This window comes from Phacochoerus africanus, chromosome 8, assembly GCF_016906955.1.
Source record: "Phacochoerus africanus isolate WHEZ1 chromosome 8, ROS_Pafr_v1, whole genome shotgun sequence".
Lineage (NCBI taxonomy): Eukaryota > Metazoa > Chordata > Mammalia > Artiodactyla > Suidae > Phacochoerus > Phacochoerus africanus.
In genome coordinates, this window is record NC_062551.1 from 32417826 (window position 1) to 32444852 (window position 27027).

Consider the following 27027-nt stretch of genomic DNA (forward strand, 5'->3'; position numbering starts at 1 on the left):
AATGGTGTTATTTATTACCGCAAACACCGAAGAAGGCACTCCAGAGAGCTAAGATTGCTAATGCAATAATTTTGGTTCTATTTTTCTTAGTGCGCAATTATAGTCAGCGATCACCAGAGTAAATCTGCTTAAGTATTTTAAACTCTTCTGCTGGGATTTTTTTTTTTTTTCCACCATAGTATATAAGGCATTTGGGTCTATCTAGGTGAGGTACGAAAGCAGACATTTTAAAACAAGATTAATAGTTTGTTGGGATCAAATGAAACAGATGTGTTGGTATAACAAAAAACAAATCCTATTGCTTGTTTACATATTTCTCTGCACATTATGACCATGCCAGTGATGTTTATTGGTTTCATTGTTAATTCCCCAGATAACAACAGATGATTGCAAAATATGTAGTGGATTAGCAGTGCAAAGATTCAGTGTGCGCTCTGAAATATAAGATTACTTTCCCAAATAGGATTGCGGCAACATAATTTTCTTTGCCTGTGATCTTTTGTGTTTGAGCTGCACATCGGGGTTTTTATTTTTACTTTTTTTTCTTGTTAGAAAAGAATGCAGGGAACAGTCGGGAAAGGGTCATTAAGTATTCATAAACGTTCCTTGCCATCGCAAATAATTGTTTCCTGTGGACTTTCTTACATTTTTGTCCCTTTGACACTGGAAGGGAGGGTTCTGTCCTCTGTTCCTCTACCGTCAGGCTCGCAGGGTTGTGCCTGGAAAATAATAAAAATAAAAAGGGTGTTTAGTCACCAAGGGAGTTTGCCCAAGGTTCACCATCATTCATAGATGCTCAGCCAGGCTCATTTAAGTTAGGGAAATAGTTAAAAGACCCTATAATGCATGCTAAAATGTGTGCTTTATTAAATTGGTAAATATTTATTAATAATATAAGAATCTACCTTTAAATTAAACATCTGATGAATTACCTTGCCTTAAAGCTATAAAACTGTTATTGCTGCTATAAAAAAGTGTAAAGGAGGCATTTTGACTATGAAATTTCATTTCATGGTCAATTGAATTTACTATATTGGAAAGAACTAAAGATGGAATCATAAAATAATTATGATATTCACATACACTTAAAGAACAATGCTTTCACGGACTGGCATTGGGAGAGAGGACTCAATTTTTAATGCTTCTTTTGTAATGTATTGCTAATCACTAAAGCAGTTGAATTATTTCATTGATTTTTAAAAATATAAGCACTCCAGCTAAGTGCAGGCTGTCGTCATGGTATTTACATGGACCTCATCACATTTATTGGTGCCTTTCTGAAGTTTTGCTGAACCCGAATGATATTTCTTTGGGCTGGAAACAAACCAATCTTGTTGAAAATTCTAGTAGAATTTCACCTTGAAGAAATGTCATGGGATTTTAAATCACAAATGTTGGAAAAAAATAAAATGTACCAGGACAGAATTATGATGAATACAATGTGTCGTCGGCTTTGTTCTGTGTACTACCTGACATGTTCACCTATAAACTTGAATTCAGAATCGCCAGAGGCATGGTTAAAAATAGGTTATGTCAAGGTTCTTCTGTATTTCCCTGCGGGTACCGAGGTGGCTGGCTACATCATAATGCACCCCAGCAGCTCCTCGGAGATTTCCCTTAGGAAGGTCACCAGAAAAATAATAAATAATACTTGATATATCATGCATTCGGCTTCCTAGTGTGCACTGGCTATTTCATACCTTATGCAAGTAAGAAGTTTTATTATTCAAATGAATATGGCTGTCGGTTGAGGATTGCCATGGTGAATTAAGACCATCATATACGGAGAAAAGCCAGCTTGTTTATGTGGTATTGAACCAGCTTTTCTTCAGAGCTTCATTGGTTTTCCTTTCGAAAGAGTGACAGTTTGTCACATTACTGATTAGCTGTGTTTTTGTGGGCGACCAGCACAACATGTTTATCTTCCTTAAATGTGTGTCATTAGATTTTAAAAAAAGAAACAAAAACAAAAACAAAAACCCAGAAAGCAAGAACAAAAAAGGAAAGGGGGGGATTAAAAAGAGTCTAATGATTAACACTGCCATTTCAAAATATGCAAATAATGCCCCAGTATTCAAAAGCGAATTGTTGAAAAACATGGAAAGTCGATGCATTTGTGACTTCAAAGAACAACCTTGATTTGCTTGTTGTGGATACGTATATTTTAAAACAGGATGTGGTTGGCAGGACGAAATCAGCAGTAATGGTCTGGTTAAAAATCCTTTACCTCTCAGCATTATTGTCAGTTCAGATGATCATCTGGAAATTATTTTAATCTACAAAAGATTGCAATCCTAAAAATCTACAACGTGCGCTCGAAAGGGTTTTTTTTTTTTTTTTTAACACCTCTCTATAATCTGCCCAGCCTGCTGAGTAGCACTGACATCAGTAGTACATCAATTTCAGAAAGTGGATTATTTTTACTAGACAGCTATTGTGACATATTGGGTCAGTCATAAATGAAAGATATTCATGCAAGCATGCAATACTTGTAATGAAGTCTCACTCTGACCTTCTGTATGATTGATTCTGTAATTTAGTTTTCTCAGGCAGTGCCTGAAATGAAATGAAATCATGTTGAACAAGTTTTGAATACCCACAGTGCACCAGGAGAAGAAAAATCTGCAGCCCTAGAGGCTTGAGAGAGAGCAGCTGAACGATTTATCTCTATGCTATTATAGCCTTTGCCAGCATTCAACATTTCTTTCTTTCTTTCTTTTTTTTTTTTTTTTTTCTTATTTGGCTTAAGTACTTAATTCTGCAGGTAGCTGTAAATGGGAAAATAAAATGCTGTTCAGATTTAAAATGACAGGACAGGAGTATGTGCAGGAGACTGATAAAATATCTTGAATAGAACTGACCTTTCATGTAGCTGAAAGTTACTGGGGGATTCATCCTCATAATTACCATATAGATTATTTTTATTTCTTTCCTGCAATGAAACATTTCAGAGAGCAGTAGTGCTGATTGAATGAAAATTGAACTTGTTAACATTCTTTTCAGCTTAGCCTGTTGTACATAACAGAAGGTTAGCTTTGATGAATTTCAAAATTCTCTTTGATATCCAGGAAACAGACAGTAAAATAATTGTCTCTAGTCTGATATTTTTTTGTATGCCCCCCAAAAGAGAATTTATGAAACACACTGATAATTCACGTACGTTTTCTTCATGCATTATATTTCATGTTTAGAGGACCGACATCTTCTGTTTGATATCGCTTTGGACTTAATTGTGAGAGCACATATTTATAGACAATGCTCAATGCTCTTGGTGCTCTCGTCACATCGAACATGGTATTCGAAAATTGAAAAAGATGCAAGTAAGGGAGGTAAATTTGAGTATGGTAGTCTCCGTACTTATTAAAGAAAGAATAAGAGAGGGGGAAAAAAAGTCCTATAGAAGGTATGCACATAGAGAAGAAAAATTATCAGCTTTTAAAATAACCATAAAGCTCTGAAGTCATAAGACATCATTTTTGATCAGAAAAATGGGAACGTATCAAAACAATACTTCTAAGATTACCAAGCTTAGTTTAGAAGTTTTTTTATTTTTCACACAGTCATTTAGCATGGCTCTAATTTTGAGTTATTGTTGTTTTCACGAAATAACGTTCATGCCGTTTTTATACTTTCCAAAATCTAACGCTAAGAGAAATAGCAGACTTTCAATTAATACATTGTTTTAGCAGTGTCGCTTAATGTGTTACAGATAAAACAGTTATTTCATGGGTCATTAATGTGTTTAATGCGTGGAACGTTCTATTAAAACAAGCCCTTATTATTGTTATGGACGTGTTCATTGCCATTGTCAATAGAGGCTGCAGAGTTAAATTCCACAGGACGATTACCACGTAGCCATTGGGGGAACCAACAATTTTTCATACAAATTGAATGATTACTTCAGTAATGTTTATTTTTGGCCAAGTTATGGTTGAAACGTATTTTTATTTTAAGTTAACAAGAAAAGGCACAGCTCACATAAGCAAAATAACTCACTTTGCATGGAATGGAACCTATCTGCAATGTCCATGTTTGCAAATTGAAACCCTATTAACTTCAGCAGACATTTCCTGAGCACCTACTAAGTGCTATTTATTTTTCTGAATCATTGGAGACGAATCATTTTAAAAATTGATTTCTTGATTAGCCGTGTCTCTTCCATGGAATGCAAAAATTCAGAGTCTGATTACTGCTTCAAAGAGGCACGCTGTTCAAAGTCGACTTTAGTTGGGATGTTACTACACCTTGACACTTGTCTGCCCCAAACACCCAGGCCACAGACATTTTCTCAGCTCCCTTTCTTGGTAGAGCGAACAGCCTTGGACCATACAGAGCTTAAAAGAAATATTCTCTATTCTTGGCCTAGAAATGCCTACTCATCCCAAATCTATGAGCGTCCGAAAGGTTGAGTTTACTTTAGGATCATGTATTCAAGAAGGAGCATGTTCTGAACTTGTACAAAACCCAGTTAGCTCTTGTGAAGTGTGACGTGTGATTATTTGCTTGATTTATCACATTCAAGGAAAAGTGTTATTAAAAAGTTAGTCTGTATTTCCCTGTATCTTGCTTTTAACATGTGTATCTGCAGTTGGAATCTCCTGTAGCATTGGCAGTACTTCCCCTGGGGGGGTCAGAGACAGTAGACACACCCTTTTATATTACTCAGTCTCCCAAATAAAAGTGGCCTGATGGCTTAAATGGTTTTTACAGGGATGCGTACCACTGCCTCACTTCCTTGTCTTCACAGCACGTGTCGCTCTTGGAAATGGTGCCCTTTGCTTGGGTACCACCTGTCCTCTGCCCTCACCTGTCTCATTGGCTACTCTCATCCTCAGGCCTGGAAGAGTGTCCGGGCTGGAATATGCTAGGCTCTCAAATATTTTCTTTGTCCAACATATGAGTGAATGAGAGGATAATGAAAGGATATGCTTTATTGAGAGCATACCTTGACTACAAAATAAAAATGGGAGGGTGTCTTTAAAGTATCAACAGGTGTCAGAATGGAATTCCTCTTGAAAATTTGTATTTAGGATTGAATAAAATAAACTTGGAGCTGACTCCTTGGCAAAACAAAGGAGTTACGGGGTATATGAGAAAATACCATTGTTTTATAAAAAACTCTTAAAAATTTTTATTTTGCTGAGAAAGTATTAATTAACTTTGGGGAAGACTGTTTTTCACAAAACTTTCATCAGTATGTATGTTTGATTATAACCCTGAGAGTAGTTATTAAGTAAAAATTATCTATTTCAGTGCAGATATTTTGATGACTATGGAGTTTATGGTACGTAGGTCTATAATTATCATCGGTATGCATTTGGCATAACTATATTTGTTTCAGGTTCTTTTGGGGTTGGGAATATGCTAGCTATGCATAAGTACGGATTGATTGTTTATTTGGAAATAAAATTTTAACATCACTATAGGACATAACTAAATAATTGAGCATAAAATAAATGGCCTGAATTTCCTATGTGTAGTTCTCTGATACTTATTAACACAAAGCGATTGTATTGCTGATAATTGTTTAATTACTCCATTTCTCAAGAAATATTGATTAAAAAGCTGCATAGTGAAAATGTGTTTATTTAATCACGGCCGCTAATATATTTGGGTTATTTGCCTCTTAATTAGATGTTATCTTTTATTATGAAAACCCAGCATTGGATCATTACGGAGAATATTTATTTGTAAATGTAGATGGAGGGGCATTAAACACATTTGCATGTGGGACTTTTAAAAATCCTCTGTGATAAAATCAGTGCAGATGGAAGTAAGCACCATAGTACTGAGTAAAAATAGATAAAATAGGGAGTTCCCTTCATGGCGCAGGGGAGATGGTCTGACTAGTATCCATGAGGATACGGGTTTGATCCCTGGCCTCGCTCAGCGGGTTAAGGATCCAGGCGTTGCCGTGAGCTGTGGTATAGGTTGCAGACGAGGCTCAGATCTGGCATTGCTGTGGCCGTGGTGTAGGCTGGCAACCTGGAAACTTCCGTGTGCCACGTGGGTGTGGCCCTAAAAAGCAAAAAATAAAAAATAAAATGAAATTAAGTAAATAACTAAATAAAATAGAATCATGTGTGATATTTAAAATGTAAAGCTACATCTGAAAGCTTATATCTTACATTTGTAAAAGGAACCAAACCCAATGCAGGAGGATGTTCTACTCGAAGTGAAAGAGAGAAGATAAATGCCAGGCATGGGAGGGAAAGGGAAATTCACTCTGGAGGAACTGGTCCTTACCTCAGGCCTGAAAGTAGGAGCCAAAAAGATCTGAATATGGAGAGGAGGTAGCGTTTTCTTGGCTTAGCAAATAGGAGCAAACCTCATCCAGCCTTTCCCCTCCCCATCCCCCCAAAACCCTCATACCTTATATGGAATAGAGACATGATAATAGAACACAGTTTTTTCACCTTTTTGATCTCTCTCGATCTTGATTAAGTCAAGGGGCTAGTAAGTCTCTCACACCTCTTTCATCCTTTTTCAAAAAGACAAAAGCAGAACTCTGGCCCAGGACCTTAGGCAGATCCCTGGTTTTAGAGAGACTATAATGGGATTTTTTAAATACTTTACTTGGTATTTATCTGGCATCCCTCTGAGTACCATGGATCCCAGTTTTTAATTTATGCTAGTGATCTAAAGTTTCCTTTTTAATATAAAATTATTCAGATGTTTAACCCTTCACTCAAATAGTTAATGCTCAGTAATAGACTGGGCTTTAGGCAGTTTCAGAAAATGAAGGAAGGACTGAGACCTGAAATATCCATTCCTTGGTTTCCTGTTTTTTAAAAAAATCAAAAGACAGGAGTTCCCTGGTGGCCTGGTGATTAAGGATCAGACATTGTCACTGCTGTGGATCAGGTTTGATCCCTGGCCTGGGAACTTCTGTATGCCTAGGGCATGGCCAAAAAAACAAAAAAACTAAGCATGGAAAATAAATATTAAAAAAAAAGACAAAGAGAGAGAAGCAAGCATCAGTAGAGAGAGAAGCAAGCCTCAGCTGAACACTCCCCCAACCGAGACAGACACAAACCAGCAAGGCATTGTTGAGCAAAGGTGTTGTTGAATGGTACTTACCCGGCAAATAGAAGGCGAGGTGCTTCCTGTTCTGAGAAGTTCATGACCTCCCTATTCTGAATGACCTTCTCTGATAGCAAAAATTCATCCTCGAGTACTCTTCAAAGCATAGGTTGAGGCATTAGGCTGTATCTTTATCGTCATACTATTTACAATTAAATCCAAGTTGTACACAGTTAATGGATTGCCCATGAAGTATGATCGGTTAATGCGTATTGGAATGAATTACCTCACTAGACGAGTACCGAGCTTTAAACTTTCAATGGCATCCTTCTACATCCTGAATGGAATCCGGGGTGGATTACAAAACCCGTTACTCATGGCCATTGCTGGCCTCGCCAGCTTCATGGCCAGCCTGGCCTTTCCTGGCCAGTAATGCCGACCCCTCCTTTTCTTACCGCAAGTGCTACCTTAGGCCACAGGACTTTGTTTATGTTCTTCCTCTCTGTGTGGGATACCCATCTCTTTTTTTCTGACTTATGTGGCTTCTACTCTTTATACCTCAGCTCAGTGGGTGACCCCTTCAGGAAAGCATTTCCTGATGTCCCCACCTTGCATGATCTGGCCCATTCTCGCCGCTCCAAACCCACTGCATTTTGCTGTTCACCTTGTCTACCTGGCTTCCACCTCTATGGGTGTCCTTTTTATTTCTCAGACTTGCCAAACACTCTCTCCCACCTCAGACTTTGCACGTGCTCTTCCCTCTGCCTGGAACATAATTTCTTCTCATTTCATGGTTGGCTTGTCTTCATTCTTTAGGTATCAGCTCAAAAGTCATCTTTGAGAGACCCTTCCTGCTGACCTAATCAAATGTGGCCACCTGTCCTGAATAATGTTTTTTTGTACAACCAGTATTTTTTTTAACAGTATTTATCACCATTTGGATCTTGTTTATGCATATGTGTTCATAAAATATTTTCATTGTGTCTGTTTTCACAGATAGAACTGTGGACACTCCTTCCTCCTCCCCCTCAAGAAGTTGATTTCTATTGTATTTGTGTGATAAAGCTGTTCATGGGGGGTCGGGAGGCTTGGCCACCAAGGAACACTTGCCTACATCTGGAGACGTTTGGTTGCACAACCTGGTGGGGGAGAGGAGGCTACTGGCACCTAGAGGGTAGAGACCAGAGAGCCTGTTAAACATCTAGAGTGCTCCGGGGGTGTTGTAAGCAAAGAATTGGGTGCATTCCTTCAACAAAGAATTATCCAGACCAAAATGTCAATACTTTTGAGGTTGAGAAGCCCTTATCTAATGTTATCAATTAGAAGACAGAATGAGATGAGAAGAGAGAATGAGTTGTTTCCAAAGGATGAACAATTTAGAAACTGATGCAAATGAACTCTCCAAGTAACACATAATTGGGAATTCTCATCGTGGCTCAGTGGTAATGAACCTGACTGTATCCATGAGGATGTGAGTTCGATCCCTGGCCTAGCTCAGTGGGTTAAGGATCCGGTGTTGCCCATGAGCTGCAATGTAGGTCGCAGACACGGCTCAGATGCCAGGTTGCTCTGGCTGGGCTTTAGGCTGGCAGCTGCAGCTCTGATTTGACCCTTAGCCTGGAAACTTACATATGCTGCAGGTGTGGCCCTAAAATGACAAAAAAAAAAAGGTAAAATTAAACGTAATTGTGAGAGGGATCAGAAAAGCTACCAGCATTCAGTCCTTATTGTTGAACTCGATAACAGCAATCTCTTATAACCCACTCGCTGCTTTGTCTTTTGGTGATCATTGGTAAACCTTTCAAGGCTTAACTATAATAAGTGAGACAATGATTTGCAAAAATGCATTAAATATCTTAGGGCTATATCATGGTTATACATTTCCTTCTGATGTCATTAATTCTAGGAAAAGTTGTGAGCTATTTTTGAAGGTATATACATATATATGGATTATTCTTGCTTTATACTTTGTCATAGTAAATTTATTAATCCATTCTAAATTTTATTTAATTAGAGCGATATTTAAAAGAATCACATGGTAATTTTCCAGTTTTCAAAGATATATAATAAGTATACTGGCTTCTCTGGCCTGGCACATAGTAAGTGCTCAATAAAGCCGTTTTTTTTTTTTTTTTTTCCTTTGGCCATGCCTATGGCCTGAGGAAGTTCCTGGTCTAGGAATTGAACCCAGGCCACAGCAGTTATCCTGACCCAAGCCATAGGAGTGACAACATGGGATTCTTAACCAGCTGAGCCACCAAAGAACTCCCAATTAATACTTTTCAACTGAGCTGACATCTTTCTCTTGATAAGTGGAAATCCTAAGATCAAAGGAAGTGTCTTTTAAAGGGTACTTTTTTTTTTCTTTAATAGAAAATGATTGGAGCTGTTAAGGATGGCCAAGTTCCTCAAGGAAGTTAATAATCGGTGGCCCTAAAGGAACTTGAATCTCTAAAGAGACACTTTCACCATTAATCTTCTTATACTGTAATCCTCACACATAGGAAGTTATTATCGGATAACTGTGGACCATGGTAAATGCTAGCACATTTTGATGCATTGATTATGTGGTTCAGAGGTTGCCTGAAAATATTTCAGAGGTGCTTGATGTATTGTCCTGTGGGACATAAGAAAGGCGGGGCCAGCAGTTTTGGAATCTGAAGACTATGTGCATGGCTCTAAGTTTTGGCAAGACCTTGACCCCATTACCACTATCCTTCAGGGGTGGTTTTGCACACTTTCCCCACTGCAGGGAAACCCAATTTTTAAAAAACGAAATGTGGGAGTTCCCATTGTGTCTCAGAGGATTACAAACCCTATCAGTATCCATGAGGATGGAGGTTTGATCCCCAGCCTTACTTAGTGCATTAAGGATCCGGCATCGCTGTGAGCTGTGCTGTAGGTCGCATATGTGGCTCAGATCCCGTGTTGCTGTGGCTGTGGTGTAGGCCAGCAGCTATAGCTCCAATTCGACCCCTAGTCTGGGAACTTCCATATGCTGCGGGTGTGGCCCTACAAGGAAAAAAAGAAAGAAAAAAAGAAATGTTGCGAGGAATCTCAACGTATAAAACAAATGAGAAGAGAGTTGCTTTTGCTGAAGAGGGATGGTGGCGGTGGAGAGCTCAGAGCCCCTTTCCTCCGTCAGTGTGTGCTTCCGCCACGGTGGCACCTGGTTCCCCAGGGCACAGTTTCCCCATCAAGCCGTCACCAGCCAGCTCCGTGGCCCAGGGACTCACTCTCATCTAACAAGAGGTATAATAGTACCTAATTCAGAAAGTTATTTAGGAGTTCCTGTTGTGGCACAGTGGTTAACGAATCTGACTAGGAACCATGAGGTTGCGGGTTCGGTCCCTGCCCTTGCTCAGTGGGTTAAGGATCCGGCGTTGCCGTGAGCTGTGGTGTAGGTTGCAGACGCGGCTCGGATCCCGCGTTGCTGTGGCTCTGGCGTAGGCCGGTGGCTACAGCTACGATTCGACCCCTAGCCTGGGAACCTCCATATGCCGTGGGTGCGGCCCAAGAAATAGCAACAACAACAACAAAAAGACAAAAAAAATAAATAAATAAATAAAAAGAAAGTTATTTAAAGGGTTGAATTGGAAAACTCGTGGTAAGCTTAGCACAAGTCCTGGCGGGGTCAACATACGGTAACTCTTCCTTTTTCGTGAACCTTGGCTATTTGTCAACAGGAGCTCTCAGGCAATCAGGTTTGTAATAATGGCATAAACGGCAGATAGAAAGCGTTCTTTATCAGGAAGCGCTGATAAAGCCAAGCAAACTTGGCCTTCTCTTTGACGATGACCTTGTGAAATATGTATGTCTGGGATGCATCAATCAAGCATCCATGCATGCCGATGTTCATGGGCATTTGCGTAAAGCGGGCCAAGTAATTCCTCAGTCAATGAGAAAGCTGTGTAAAGGATATCTCATTCTTCGTGACCATGCCAGTTAACTACTTTACTAGTATACAGTCAGAATTAAAATACCATGGCGTTGCTTGTAAATATTTTAAAACATTTAGATTTAAATAAGTCTGGGAGCTCCCATTATGGCTCAAAAGGTAAAGAACCCGACATAGTGTCCATGAGGACGCAGGTTCAGTCCCTGGCCTCGCTCAGTGGGTTAAGGATCTGGCGCTGCTGTGAGCTGCGAAGTAGGTTGGCTCGGATCTGGTGTTGCCACCAGCTGCAGCTCTGATTTGACCCCTAGCCCGGGAACTTCCATGTGCCAAGGTGCAGCCGTAAAAAGAAAAAAAGAAAAAGAAATACATAAATAACTCTGAAAGGACTTTTTAAGAGCATTCTAAAAGATGTATTTGGAGAGTAAAATTAAGCATAAGACAGCTTAATTCCCAGTAACTGGGAGTTGGAAGGGGCATTAGCAAGCATTGGTGGAACTTTCAAAGAACATGCAAGAGTGGACAGTCAGCTCAAATATTTGAAGACAAATAGCTAAATGTATGAAGAACACTAATAAAAAGAAATTAGGACAAACTGATGACATAAAATCCACTTTTGTGATATGAGTCTGCAGAAGGACGCTTGCCAGTAGAACGTAGTATTTTAGGAGAAGTGGAAGAAAATATTGTCAGTGAGACAAGGAAGAGTGGGGTTGTTCTGGTATGTGTGACAAATTTCTCCAGGAGATTCTGCAGGAATTTGATAACTCAGAAAAGGTCAAGAAGTGGAAAATTTGTGCATTTCCTATTAAACCCTAGCAATTAGCTATACAGACTATTTTGACTGCGTGTGTATCTTCTTTTTAGTTTTTCCTAACTAGAGTGTTTTAGTTTGTTTCTTTTGGTTTTGGTTTTTGAAAAAGAAAAAGTTAAGATACTCCCCTGCTTACCCTTTCAATCTAGCCTCCTCTAATGTAACCACTGTTTACACATTTAAATTTTTTTTTCATTCTGAAAGTTTTATTGAAGTAGAGTTGATATACAAGGTTGTGATAATTTCTGCTGTACAACAAAGTGATTCAATCATAATCGTACACACATCCATTCTCTTTCAGATTCTTTTCCCACATAGACGATCACAGAATAGTGGGTAGAGTTCTCTGTGCTGTACAGCAGGTCCCCGTTGGCCAATCACTTCATAGACCTCAGGGTGCACAGGCCAATCCCAAACTCCCAATACACTTTTTTTTTTTTAAACAAAAAGGGCCTGCTGTAACTATTTTGCACCTTGCTTTTTTCACTTGCTGTATCTTGCATCCGCCTCTAGATTCATGGTTAAGTGGGAGCAGTTTTGACCTCCAGGGGGCAATGTCTGGAGGCAGTTTTGAGTGTCATGACTGGTGGGGGAGAGAGGTTGCTACTGGCATCTAGTAGGTAGAGGCCAGGGTTACTGTCAGCATCCTACAAGGCAAAGGACAGTCCCTACCAATAAAGGATTATCTGGTCTAAAATGTCATCAGAGCCAAAATTGAGGATCTCTGCTCTAAGTCAATACCCATCAATTTAATTCATTATTTTAAAAGGCTTCATAATACTTTGTAGTATGATCGATCATAATTTATTCAACTAGTTTCCTATGGCTAGCCATGGCTTCTTATTTAGTGGCATTATAATGTTTAAGATCAAGAAACCAAATACTCCGAGTTATAATTCATTTGTTTCTTTAAAGAGCAAAAATAAACCTTATCAGAAAGACTCAAAAGAGGAAGAGTTAAGAATTCATAGGCTTGTGTATAAAATTAGATTCTGGGTCATTGTGAGTCAAGAGAATTTGGTTTCAATAAAGTCACGGACTCCCTCTTAAATGATGTCTTAAAGTAAGTCATTTAAAAAAGCATGTCTTCATTTTGTGGGGTTTTTTTGGAGTGAAAAAAATAAGGTAGCAACAATTCTAAAGCCTTTTGTATGACTGCCCAAAACAGAGACGGCTACTTTTGAAGTGACAGCAGTAAACTTCAGAGAAGCGAATGCCTCCTCCTTATACATATTTAAAAAAATTCGTTAGTACGTTAAATCAGGGTGGGTTGAAGCAAAGAAAACAAAGTACGTTTAAGATGAAAAAAATTACCAATCCTAAAGACATGGAATAACTTCCAGATGCCATTGATGGTGTAATTCAGAATTGGAACGACCCTCTGGTTAACCATGGAGGGTTTTACAGAGCAGATGACCTGAAGCAAACAGATGTTTGCTCTGTGCATCTCCAGCCCATCCTCTCTACATGTCATATGCATTCCTGGAAGGATAAAAGAGAGAACTGATTCTCTCCTCTTGGAGAGCTGGGAAAAGGGTAATGGAACAGAACTGGGTATGAGAAGGACTGCACACCAACTGGTGGGCCTGAAATGGCTGGACCTCTGCTTCAACACTTTCTTTGTCATTAGTTGCCTCAGTAAGAAGCAGGAGGTGGACTTTTAGCTTCCCTTTGCTAATAATCTTTATCATTTAGTTAAGTCATCCAGCGATAGTCCTAGGGTGTAGTAGACTAGGCTGGGTAATTTGGGGTTTGTGAAAGTTGACCTTTCAACTTTCTGGCAGGCGTCCTTCTAGGTAATAAATTAATAGAAACCGTTATCCTGGGGAAAGTCAGATCTATCAAAATTGCAACAAGTCAGATCTATCTAAGAAATAGTGGACATTATAAGTTCAGTGAGTTTTTAAATCGAGGTACACACTATTAGTTTCGGGTGTACAACGTAATGATTTGATATTTGTATTTATGATGAAATTATCACCATAGTAAGTCTAGATAACATTCTTGTCCTATGATGCGGACTTTTAAGATCTCTTCTCTCAGCAACTTTCAAATATGCAATACCATTGCCGTCATGCTGTGTATTGCATTCTCGTGATGTATTTCTTTGATTCCCAGAAGTTGGTACCTTTTGACCCCTTTCAACCATTGGTTCCTCCCCAACCCCTGCAAATTCACTGATGTATGGGAAAACTAAGTTTCCCTCTCACTCTTGCCCCTTTAGGACCAGAGCCACACACAAGTGACACAGTACCGTCAGGATCCCTCCCTGGTCATGAGGTCCATCGTCCACATGACAGATGCTGCTCGCTCTGGAATCATGCCTCCTGCCCAGCTCACCACCATCAACCAGTCTCAGCTCAGTGCCCAGCTGGGGTTGAATCTGGGAGGTGCCAGTGTGCCCCACACTTCTCCTTCACCTCCAGCGAGCAAATCTGCAACCCCCTCCCCTTCCAGCTCCATCAATGAAGAGGACGCTGATGAATCCAACAGAGTAAGTGAACTGCCTTTACTGTGTAACTCACCAGAGAACTTGGGATCATGTCCTGCTCATGTCTTTGAACTGCATGCATGGCATTACCTTCTTTTTCTTCAAGGATTTGGAGTAGCATTTCAGTTTATGAGAGCTCAATTTTTTTTCCTTCACTCTTTTATTTTCTATGCAAAGTGTATTCAACTGCAAATTGTGAGATCTGGCTTCTCCTAGTTGTAAGGCATTGAGCAAGTCACTTAACTCTTGTAGGCTTAATTTTCCTAATGTGCAAAAGGCAAGGCTTGCATTAGACTTTCCAGAAATTCTGAACTGCTCTGGTTCTAAGTTAATGTCCATGTGGACAAATTTCAACTAGTTGGTTGGGGGAACTATTGCCCCGTGGGATGGTCTTGCATCTTCAGTGATGTTTATCACTTAGGGCCATTTTCTTTCCGTCTTTGCTTTTGTCAGGGAAATTATATATTATTCAAATATACCTAATTTGAAATAGAAATTTAGTTGCAGGTGTGACTTCTCTGAATGCCTAGAAAAATATCCTGTTTCATATAAGTTACCTATTCTAGACATACAATTCCTCATTCCTCATTCATTCATTATGTGTCATACAAAGATTTGTATCACCAGAACCAAGAATGATATGAGATTCGAGATATGGTGATACAAGAATGACTGCCCCTGAGACCTCCCACTGGGAATGAATAGCAATGTTGAAAACGAGCTCCAGGGAATTCCTGTCATGGCTCAGTGGTTAATGAATCCAACTAGGAACCATGAGGTTGCAGGTTTGATCCCTGGCCTTGCTCAGTGGGTTAAGGATCTGGCATTGCTGTGAGCTGTGATGTAGGTCACAGATGTGGCTCGGATCCTGAGTTGCTGTGGCTGTGGTGTAGGCCAGTGGCTACAGCTCTGATTGGACCCCTAGTCTGGGAACCTCCATATATACCCCGGGTGCGGCCCTAAAAAGACAAAAGACAAAAACAAAACAAAACAAAAAACCAGCTCCAGATGTAATGAGTGGTATAACTGATGTATCTGGTGTGCTGAGACTGTCATCGATTCTGCTTAGGAGAGTGATTTGAGGAAGACTTTATTGAGAAGGTGATGTTTGAATTAGGTCTAAGAGGATACATAAAAGTTTGCGAGGCAGGAGAGAGAAGCCAGCATTCTGGTACAGGGAGTAATGGAAGTACATGGCCATTTATGGGTATTATGAACCATGTGACATGGGGAGGAAAGAAATAGAAGTTGAAGGTCTTTCTTCAAGTGGCTGAAATGTAGCTTTTCCCCTGGTGGTAGTTGAGAGCTAAGTATTTGCATAGAGGAATGGCATAAGCACACGTACTCTTCAGGAAGATGCCTAGGGCTGTATACCTATTACAAAGAGAATGCATTACAAAGAGAGGGAACCAAAGAGAAGGAAACCATTAAAAGATCATTTTGCGATGAAATATTTCCTTTCATTTTAGCAAAGGGAGGCACTGACAGGAGGCACCAGATTAGTGAGATACTCAAGACGAAGAATCATTTATTAAGGTTTGGTGAGCCCATGAATCCGAAGGAGTAAAAGATCCATTGGGTTTGAGTTTGAGTGGATATCAGTAAATGGAAAGGATCAGTCCAAGAAAAGAGGAGTGTTTTGTTTGTTTCCCCCCTCCCCACCCCCGGAGGAAGATGAGCATTTGACACGGTAGGGGTTGACTTTGAGACACTTCTACTTGCGTCTTGAACTCAGGCCATTGGAGATGAAACTATAGATCTGGGGATCATTAGCAGCAAATGGATGTGAAACATAGAAGTTATCAGGATCTCAGGGTGTGTAAGGAGCAAGCCAAGGCCAGAACTTTGAGCATCATTTATATTTACCTTGAGCATAATTTATGTTTAAATAAGACATGGAGAAGAGGAGCTGAAGAACATGGCACATGATAAAAAAGAGGGAGGTTAGATGAAAAGAGGAGAAATGGTGCAAGGATACTAAGAAGGAGGGTTTGGTCTATTGGACACAGGGTGGGGACGTGTGCTTAGCAGTCTCTGCTCACACTCTCAGGACTTCAGGGGGGCAAAGTGGGAAATAATAAACTATAAGATAGAGCTGAGTTATAACTGGCCATTACACACTTCAAGTGGATTCCTTTCATTTCACTCCTTCCCACTGATCTTAAAACTGACCTCTCCATCAATCTTAAAGTGTCAGGTCTAAAGAGGACCTTTCATGGGACTGCTAGCTTGTTCCATTTTAAGCCAGGGTCTAGGTTTTGTGTAAAGACAAGGAATCCAGTTTATCTTTTAAGCGACTTAACTTAAAAAAGGAAGATTAACAATATTGTTGATTGGGTCTTTGTGGCCAAGCTGTTTCTCCATGTTTCACAGCTCTTTGACTCAACTATGCAAAGTTTTTTTAGGAGAATTAATCCTGAACTTTTATTTAAACTGTGAGATTCTTCATTTCGGGTTTATTCTTAAAAGCCAGTGACGATTAGGGCAAATCATGGGTATCCAAGAAAGACGTCAAAGGTTGTCAATATTTGAATGTTGTTTTACAGGGAATGAAACTGAACTCTTCTTATTTGGAAAAATCTGCACTGGAAATTACTTTCATCTTGCCACTGGTCAGCGTATTGTTGGTGCAAACAGTGTCAAATTCCCTTCCAAGAAAAGAATAGAGTTATTTGACTCAATCAGAAAAATCTGTGTATATATATTTTTTCGTGTGGCTAAAGTAATATTTCTCATTGAAAGAAAACTTGGCTCCAATTGAAGCTCCAACTTAAAGACATCTGACTCCCTTGCAAGTTTAGATTCATAAACTAGAATTAAACAAGTCTCACTCATTCTGAGGATTTAGAAAACAAGACTATGAGCTCTAGAATTGTATTGAATTAATTGTGTGAGTTATGAAAGATGGCATTTTGGAGGAGAGGTGAGCCCTAGCTCAACATCTACTGACTTCTGTAAATTACTTGTATAAAGCATAGGTGTGGTTATCGCTCAAATAGTGCAAACAGCAGGCCCAGCAAGAAGTAGGCTTCTGGCTTCCTAACACCTTGAGGGTTTAGATACTCTCAAAGAAAAGGTTTTTTTTTTTTTATCAGTTTCCTCCCTAAGGAGTCTAGTAATTGGATTAAGTTCCAAATGACCCTCCCTTAGAAAGTAATGATAGTCTTGGAAAATTTGAATTAAGATTCAAGACTCAAGGCCATTAAAAGCTAATCTGTTAGCAACTGGAATCTATCTCTGTTGATCTTGCCTAAGGCTGCCTTTTGAAACAGATTTTGTCAAACTCTTCAGTAGGGTTCTTGATGAAGTTAACTGCAGAATGATCTCCAATGTAGTCAAACTATAATCCAGGGGGCATAAAACAAGGTTGACACATCATTTCCCCTGCTTCTCTGATAAGTATATGATTAGTGAAATTAGATGATGGTAGCAGGTGTATATTGGAGCTCAGTGGTATATAAATTTGGGGAACTGTACCCATGTCATTCTGGTTTTGATTTCGGAGTTCATTATGAACACGTGTGAGCTTCTCGACGCCAGTATTCTTGTGGGCAGGGTTACTTGCTATATATAATAACAAACATCTTATTAGTCTTCTTTATAGCCTTGGCGATTTTGAGTACTTACTGTTGCTGCTCTTTTACACGTGTTTAATTGTATGACAAATATCAATTTCCTTTCTAGCTCTAGTTAAGAGTTTTTGACATTTTTACATTTCTAGTAATCCTATCCTTTAGAAAGTTTTTATTGTTTTAGAAATAAAAATGACCTTTCCCTTATTGTGCAGACTTGAGGATTACAGCTAATTTCCATTTGAGTTTCCGGAGACCATTAGCAAAGTAACATTCTGGTAAAATAAAAAAACCAAGCCTGAAAAAAATCAATTCAGACCGATCATACATATGGTATGTGCCTATGGCAAGGGACCTCATTTAAAATATCTGAAAAGGATCAACATCCTGAATATTATTTAGGCTTACTGCTAAAACCTCTGAAAATGTAAAATATTTTGTTTATGAGTACATGTGTTGCATTTTATATATATATATATAGCACTGCTTGGTACAGAGTGTTCTGTTTTTCATTACTCATAATTGCTATTTAGAGCATATGTTGTGAATGTATTGAAGATACTTCTGGGTCTCATTAATCAATGTTCTAAATGCTAATCTCTGCTGTCCAGTTCAGTCTTGGCAAATTTACCCCTCCCCCGATCTGGGTGGTGAGTCATCTGTTGATGATGCTTAACAAAACCTTAAAAGAACAACTGGGGACCTGGATAAATCTTTCTGCATTCTCTGCAAGTACATTCTATGCAGTGAATTTTCTTCCTGCTTTGCAGGCCATTGGAGAGAAAAGAGCTGCTCCAGATTCTGGCAAGAAGCCCAAGACTCCAAAGAAAAAGAAAAAGAAAGATCCCAATGAGCCACAGAAGCCCGTGTCAGCATATGCCCTGTTTTTCAGAGACACTCAGGCTGCAATTAAAGGTCAAAACCCCAATGCAACCTTTGGAGAGGTCTCAAAAATCGTAGCATCCATGTGGGACAGCCTCGGAGAAGAACAAAAGCAGGTGAGGCCAAGATTCATCACAGACATCTAGTTCCATGTTGCTTTGCGCGCGAATACTCCTTACACCTTTGCTGAGTGAATATATCCACTCACCACAATCGCTTCTCATGAAAGCCCTTCTAAGCCATGGGATTAAAAAACACAAACATGTAAATCCAAACCACTCTCCAGTTATATGGATTTAACTGTTCCCTCACGGGTGCGTGTTCAGAACCCATTCAGGAGAGAGTTGGAGGAAATCCAGGCAGTATCCTGCAAGCATAAACTTTTGATGATAATCTTTTCATTTTAAATAATGTGGAATTTTTTCCCCTGTTTTGTTCAAAAAGGGCACTACAAAGGGATTAGGTCCATCCTGCTTGCCTTTTCTTTGATCATCTTTCTGAACCTTTGTGCCATCCTGGTGGGTTTCCAAACTTTGAAGCCGCCTCTGCATGTCTCATTATTGTCATTGGGCATTTGAAATTTTATTCCAAGTTCATTTGAAAGCTCGGCAGTATGAGAGGTATTGAGAAATTAGCCATGCTGGTGGGAGACACTTCCTTAGGGTCTAGCCTCCTGTCTTCTCCGTGCAAGTTCTCCACACAAATGGAAAGAAGAATGGCTTTCTTGGGGCTCAGTTCTATGCTGGCTCCTTGCATGAAACTCCAAAGACCATAGATAGGAGTTAACTTTACATGTCCTCAGAATAGACCCTTATTGGTAATAAACCAGAATAATTATTTCAGGAATGAAGAGTGTGGAAAACCCTTGATTTTCCTTGGCATTCTTTTTCTCTTTTAAAACAAATCATGAGTTCATTCCTATTAACTGATTATTTACCTTGGGATGGTACAACTCTTGAATTTGCCTGTTTGTTTGTACTGAGCCTCATGCTATGTGCTGCAGACTGATTTTCCACCCCAGTAATCCTAAAGGCTAACAAAATGCTGCATCTAAATTTTTTTTTTTTTTTGACATATGCAATTTCCCGGGCCAGGGCTCAAACCCGAGCCACAGCAGTGACAACGCTGGATCCTTATCTTGCTAGGCCACCAGGGAATTCCTGCATCTTTTAAATTCTGGAGGGGAAAAAAAAAAAAAAAAGTTGCACTTTGGAATAATAGCCAGCCATCAGACCACTGTTAAGAAAAGGATGCCCAAATCAGGTTTAATATGCTGAGATTAATTTATGTAACTCACTGGCATCACTGATGGAAATCTTTCATCTTTTACTATTTCTGACCTTTTTTTTTTCCTCCAGAAGAAAACCTGGGTTGAAAGGGCTTTCTCTTCTCTTCACACCCTCTCCCTACTGTTGTGAGTTTTTCTTCCTCTGATTTGGCACAGTTTAGAAATGTGTGTGAGGGCAAGAAGACAGTGATGGAGAAACTCGTTAACTTTCTATAATTTAAACCATTTGCCGCAAATTTCGTTCTTGTTATCTTATTTACTGCTTGAGCACGAGGCGCTCGGCTGTCACTCTCAGGAACTCTATGCTACAACCTGAGATCTTTTTCTCCTTTGCAACTGTAAGCATCAAAGTTGTGCTCCAGTGAGGGTGACAGGGTTTCCTTTTGTTTTAGTATCTCTGTGTGTGGTTACAGTTACAAATCAAAGCCAGGGAGGCCAACTTTCTAAGTGAGTTCTGTGGTGACCCAATTTGCACAGCAGTTATTTTATGGCAGAGAATGTGTATGCTAAAAGTGGTGCTAATTGTGGCCTTTTTTGTAGGTATATAAAAGGAAAACAGAAGCTGCCAAAAAAGAATACCTGAAAGCTCTCGCTGCCTACAGGGCCAGCCTCGTTTCTAAGGTAAGCTCGCCAGTCTCTGAGAGAGTTACGATGTGGAAAATAGCCCCTGAGCATTGAAAACATAAATGCGCCTCCTCCTAGACTTGATTAAAACAACAAAAAAGACATCTTGAGCAACTCATAAACTTATTTGTTTCCACTAGAGATCACCAGGATGATGGCATAACAAATAAGAGTTACTTTAAGATGATGAATCCAAATTGTTTCCAAGAGATTCACGGATCTCTATGTATGTGTCTTGATGCTATTTAGACAAATTTTAAACAGCCTCTTACCTTTTTTTCTTCCTATCCAGGGCTGAGATTTGTGTTAACATCCTCTATTTAGGAGTTCCCATTGTGGCTCAGTGGGTTAAGAACCCAACATAGTGTCTGTGAGGACATGAATTCAATCCCTGGCCTCGCTCAGTGGGTTAAGGATCTGGTGCTGCCCCAAGCTGTGGTGTAGGTCTCAAATACGGCTCGGATCTGGTGTTGCTGTGGCTGTGGCATAGGCTGGCAGCTGTGGCTAGCTGCTGATTTGGCCCCTAGCCGGGGAACTTTCATACGCCACAGGTGTGGTCTTAAAAAGAAAAGAAAAAGTCCTCTGTTTAAATTGAGAAGTATGTTTGTCAGGCATTTTTGGACATCAGATCATAAATTCTCCAATGGTTACATTATTGTAATAGGGGATGTTGCATTTTTGACCAAACTGTTCCACACCATATAAATAAATAAACTTCATGATTATTTAAAATAAAATTATGCTCCAAGTGCTTAAAAAAGGACATGTATACATGTATAAATACATTGAGTATACAACGGACCCTCATGTGTTAGAAAACGCACCCGTATTCCAAAGCAAAGGTTGCTCTGGATTATTACTACCTTGCTCAAAACGGAGCATGAGCTGTTACTTTATGTTCTAACATTTAATTAACTTTGTCCTTAGCCTTCCTAGAATTTGAAGAGGCCTGGGGGAGGATACTTTGAACAGATGTTTTTACTCTTGATGTATTTCCTCTATCAAGCAGCGATTCTCTTTCATTGTCATTGTCCAGGCCTCAAAGTACCTCAGAGTAGGGTTGGTGTTGCTGGCAAAGCCACTTTAAAAGGGTTTTCCCCTTAGAGTTCCCGTCGTGGCTCAGTGGTTAACGAATCCGACTAGGAACCATGAAGTTGCAGGTTCAATCCCTGGCCTTGCTCAGTGGGTTAAGGATCCGGTGTTGTCGAGAGCTGTGGTATGGGTTGCAGATGTGGCTCGGATCCCGCGTTGTGTGGCTGTGGTATAGGCCAGCGGCTACAGCTCCGATTCGACCCCTGGCCTGGGAACCTCCATATGCCGCGGGAGTGGCCTTAGAAAAGGCAAAAAGACCAAAAAAAAAAAAAAAAGAAAAAAAAAAGAAAAGAAAATAATAATAATAAAAAATAAAAGGGTTTACCCCTTTTTTCTCTTCTTTACCGAAGTCATTTCTTCTTTATATTAAGATCTACCATTGAGAGTCACTCTGAACCAACCAAGGGAGGTCCTCCTGTCATAGGACACTTCCCACTTCATTAGAAAGAGAAAACATTCATCAGGTCAATAGCAAAACCTTTTTCTGAGTCTCTGGAAGATGCACATGGAGAGTTAATACCAATTGCTTGAGGCAGATTTACACTTTGGTAGAAAACCACGGAATGTGTGTGGGCTGTCGCTGTTAAGAACTGAGGTGGACTCCATGGCTATTTAGACGGAGTGACACGAATAGCCATGGTGTGGGCACTTCTTGAGTGGATCATTTATTCATTCATTTACCCAGAAGCAGGTCTGATCTTTGTGCATTAGAGCATGAATAATTGACCATACGTGGATTTAAGCCAAGAACCAGTAACTCAAAAGGCATTCTGAGGATGGGGCATCCAGGACTGAGCTCCTCAGGTCTATGACTGACTTAGAAGAGATACCTTAAAAGTTTTACACTGGATACAAAAATGCCAAATCAGAAACGTTTCCAAATGGAACTCACTGACTCCCCAAAACCAACAGGGTGGACTTTAAAAAGAAAAAAAATCTAAATTGTTTGGTTGGGGCAGGGGGTTGTTCTGCTTTTGTTTTTTTGCATTGGATAAGTGCAGTTGAGAGCACCCCGTGTCAAGAGACACTGCAGGCAACTAAAAGTCCTCAAGGTACAGGTTTAGAATAATTTCAACCTGAAGCCAAAGTGTGAAATAGCTGCTAATATGGTAATCTCACAGGAAGCAGCTAATTGTACAGCTTGATGATTAGACCACATCTGAAGAAGTGGTTCTTTTTTTTTTTTTTTTTTTTTTGTCCCCATAATTTAAGGAGGAATGGTGGCCTCCATGATGGTAAGGACTGAAAATCAAAACATATTTCAATAATTGGAAGAATCAGGGACATGAGAATTGGGGATACAGGTATTTGGTCCTCAACTATAAGAGTCATCATGGAAGGAAAGTTTAAGTTTGCTCTCTGTGTTCTGGACTAAAGAATTCATCCAAAGAGTGGGGCTGCAGTGACCAAGATTTCAGTCTCAATGTCAGCAATTATAAACAGAGCTGCATCACATATGCCTTTAACTTATGCCTTTACACTCAGAGCCTGGGACTCCCTTCCTTAAGATGAGATCCTACTATCACTTTTAATCTTCACACCGACCGACAAAAGTAATAGAAGCTTTACAGTAAACGGTAAAGGAGGAGACCTCCCCGGTGACCAGGACTTCTTTACAATTATCCACCTGTTCCATTCTCCACTGAGGGGCATCATAAAGGCACAATGCTGTGATTGGCCAAGTGTCTATAAATAGACTTGCCCTGAATTTCTTCCTTAAGACTGGCCTGGTGATTTTTTAAATATTAGAGCATACAGAAGTAATGTTCATGACCCTCCAGTAACATGCAGTCCCCCCACCCCTACCCTCCGAGCTTTTCTATAAAACCAGAGAACTGTCCACCAGTGGACAGAGATTGACACTGATAAAGGCCTCAAACAGAAGCCATTAGCCATGGCTTTTCCTACCTTGAGTGACTCTCCACGTAAGGCCACTCCTCAGGTTTCTTCGAAGAGTAGATTTTATCCATATGAGTAATAACAACCTAGAAGTAAACATTCAAAATCATGAAAGAGAGTGGATGGCAGCTTGATGCCTCCAGGGTGCCTTACCTCCCTCCCCACACCCCTAATTTTATAAAGAATAAGAGGAAAAAATAGTCTTTCAGAGGAATCATTCCAGTCACTGTTGCATTAGTGAAATTATTTTTGTGGAGGTAATTATGTGTGTATAGTACAAAATATATTAGGCAGTTTCTGTCCGTGTTAAGCCCCATATCTTTTGTCTTATAACAGGTTATTCAGCCACATGAGTGTTGAACATTCTCCCCTTATTTATGACTCTTGATAAATTCTGGAAATCTTTGAAAATAATTGGTAAACTATAATATTTCTAAAGTTGTAAAGCACTTCAATTTAGTGTCTGTAAAGAATTCAGTTATGTTTTTCTTATACTCAAGTGAGCACGGCTTATAAATAAATAATCATGCAAATACAGGCTTTGAAGTTTCTAGTAACTTCAGAGTTTCTAGTAACACCCATTTTCTGGTAGTAGTAATTGCTAATTAATCAAAATAGCTAACATTTACAAAGTGCTTTCTGTGGGCCAAGCACTTTTCTAAATGCTTAACAAATATGAGTTCATTAATTTCTCACAGCCTCTACAGAAAGTATATACCTTAAAAGCCCATTTTACAGATAAGGAAACTGAGGAACAGATAGGTGAGTTAACTTGCCCAAGGTCCCAAAGCTGTTGAGTAGTAGAGCTAGATTTGAACTCGGGAAGTCTATACTCAGCAAATCTCATACTTTTAGAATGGTCCTTGGTGGTACGGTGGGTTCAGACTTAAATACTGAAGAATTGTTCCTTTTTTTTTCTTTTTATTAAAATATATACTCTTAAATATATGTATCAGTTATCTTTTGCTATAACAGTGCTGTGTAACAACCACTCCAAAGCCCAATAATTTACAAAGATAAGCACCCATTGTAGAGAGTGCCAGTTAACTAGCTAGGTCTTCAGATCTAGGGCGAGGCCAGACAGAGTCCTGCTCATCAGTGTGCAGTTGGCACCGGGGGCAGGGCAGGCTGGTACTGGACTCATACATATACATGGCAGTTGGCTGGCTGGCAGTGAGCTGGCTCTTGAATGGGGTAACTGGGCCGCGTGTCTGTCATCGTGCAGTGGCAGGTTCTGAGAGAGAGACACAGATTTGAGGCCTCACTTCCATCACATTCTGTTGACCAGTGCAAAGGCGCCAGATAGGCCCAGGTTCAGAGGATGGCCGGGTTGTCTCCACCTCTGGGAGGAGCTACAAAATCTCATGACCAGCTGCTTGGGTTCAGGGAAGCAGGAATAATGGAGGCCATGTTTGTCATCAGTGACAATACCCTCTACATTCAGAACATTCAATACACTCCAACCCTCTCCCCCCAAATGCAGGCTGCCGCTGAATCAGCAGAAGCCCAGACCATTCGTTCTGTTCAGCAGACCCTGGCGTCCACCAATCTGACATCCTCCCTCCTTCTCAACCCCCCACTGTCTCAACACGGAACAGTATCAGCATCGCCTCAGACTCTCCAGCAATCGCTCCCCAGGTCGATCGCTCCCAAACCCTTAACCATGAGACTCCCCATGAACCAGATTGTCACGTCGGTCACCATCGCAGCCAACATGCCATCGAACATTGGGGCTCCACTGATCAGCTCCATGGTTGGCTCGGCGTCCTCCACCCAAGTGAGCCCTTCAGTGCAGACCCAGCAGCATCAGATGCAACTGCAACAGCAGCAGCAACAGCAGCAGCAACAGATGCAACAGATGCAGCAGCAGCAGCTTCAGCAGCACCAGATGCATCAGCAGATCCAGCAGCAGATGCAGCAGCAGCATTTTCAGCACCACATGCAGCAGCACCTGCAGCAGCAGCAGCACCTGCAGCAGCAGATCAACCAACAGCAGCTGCAGCAGCAGCTGCAGCAGCATCTCCAGCTGCAGCAGCTGCAGCACCTGCAGCATCAGTCCCAGCCTTCTCCTCGGCAGCACTCCCCCGTCACCTCCCAGATCACGTCCCCAGTCCCCACCATTGGGAGCCCCCAGCCAGCCTCTCAGCAGCACCAGTCGCAGATACAGTCTCAGACACAGACTCAAGTATTATCGCAGGTCAGTATTTTCTGAAGATGCGCACGTGCAGGCAGATTTGTGCATCTGGCGGAGAGCAGCACTGGAGGGTCACCCCCGTACGTGGCTGCAACTTGTAAGTCGGTGTTGGTTATGCAGAAATGTGTAACAGATCCCACGGTCCTCTCAAGTGTCTATTAGATAGGCAATAAGAACTACAGTGTAGCTGAAAATCATCTTCTAGCTGACTCTAAACCACTTTGTTTTTAAACAAGAAAAGCTGTGCTCTTTTATGTGATGCCTTTTTTATTTATTCAGGCTCTACCTACAATATGTGAATCAAACCGTTTAATGAACCCTGGGACATACCGATGACTATAATAAACTGGCCTCTCTGAGTCATAGCAAATGGCCTTATTTCTCCCCGAAGTGAAGAAACTACACTTCAAGGCGATTGGAACTTCCGAAGCCCTAAAAATAAAAAAGCACAGTCATAACTACCTGAAATAGGAAGATCCAGTTTCATACAAACATTTGTATGACGTCAATCGTTGATGGCATTTTTTTTGTCATGAAAAAAATAATGTAAATCACAGACTTTTGCCAAAGCTCTTATTTTTTTCCTTAAATCTCTCCAGAAAAAAAAAATGCAAGTGATTAGATTCAATTATTGACTCATTTTCACTTTTTACCCATGACTTCTCCAAACCAAACCACAGTATATGTTGTAACAATATCTACGACCGCTGTTAGCCCATTATACTCATTCCAATTAGGAGAAAAGAATGTGAATATTATATTCTGTGTTTTGAGTGACAAGTTTCGAAAATTAAAAACACTGTATTTTTAAAAGGGAAATGCACTTAAATGAAAACAGTTATTACAAAAGTTAAGATTTAAAAAAAAAAGCAAGAGTTTTTATTAAGATGTAATACCGGTAGAATATTTAAAAGGCACACCACATCTGAATAATCAATGTAAATATTTTCTTTCAAAGTTGTAAGTTTTCCTATCATGTGTTGTAAAGTTTTCATAAACGAGGCTTTAACGTAAACACTGGTGACATAAACCATTCATTGCTACGTTGCTTATTGTGTTTTTATGCTGTTTTATACTTTTTTATGAGTTACGATAGCAGCAATTAAGTTGTTTGTATTTTGCTTAACTAAAACAAAAATGCTTTTATCTTGCTATAGAATAAACACATTTCAGTAAAACCTGTGGACTGTATTTTGATGCAACAACCAGGAAACTGTTCACTTTTCAAATAAAATGGCTATGTCAAATTTCAC

The 27027-nt window shown here is 40.1% G+C and overlaps 1 protein-coding gene and 1 long non-coding RNA gene across 4 annotated transcripts in view; one reads left to right on the plus strand and one right to left on the minus strand.

The window, feature by feature from the left end:
- The window catches only part of TOX3 (TOX high mobility group box family member 3), a 117799-nt gene extending 90780 nt beyond the window's left edge, over nucleotides 1–27019 (plus strand). For all 3 annotated transcript variants that reach the window (XM_047792285.1, XM_047792283.1, XM_047792284.1), the window contains exons 4-7: nucleotides 13957–14226; nucleotides 18566–18793; nucleotides 20506–20586; nucleotides 25064–27019. In XM_047792285.1, the coding sequence (XP_047648241.1) occupies nucleotides 13957–14226; nucleotides 18566–18793; nucleotides 20506–20586; nucleotides 25064–25792 (1308 nt within the window). In that variant the 3' untranslated portion in view covers nucleotides 25793–27019. The remainder of the gene's footprint in view (nucleotides 1–13956; nucleotides 14227–18565; nucleotides 18794–20505; nucleotides 20587–25063) is intronic.
- LOC125133775 (uncharacterized) overlaps nucleotides 26144–27027 on the minus strand; it is a 30700-nt gene continuing 29816 nt past the window's right edge. Inside the window, exon 3 of the long non-coding RNA XR_007136506.1 lies at nucleotides 26144–26206. This is a non-coding gene — a long non-coding RNA (uncharacterized LOC125133775). The remainder of the gene's footprint in view (nucleotides 26207–27027) is intronic.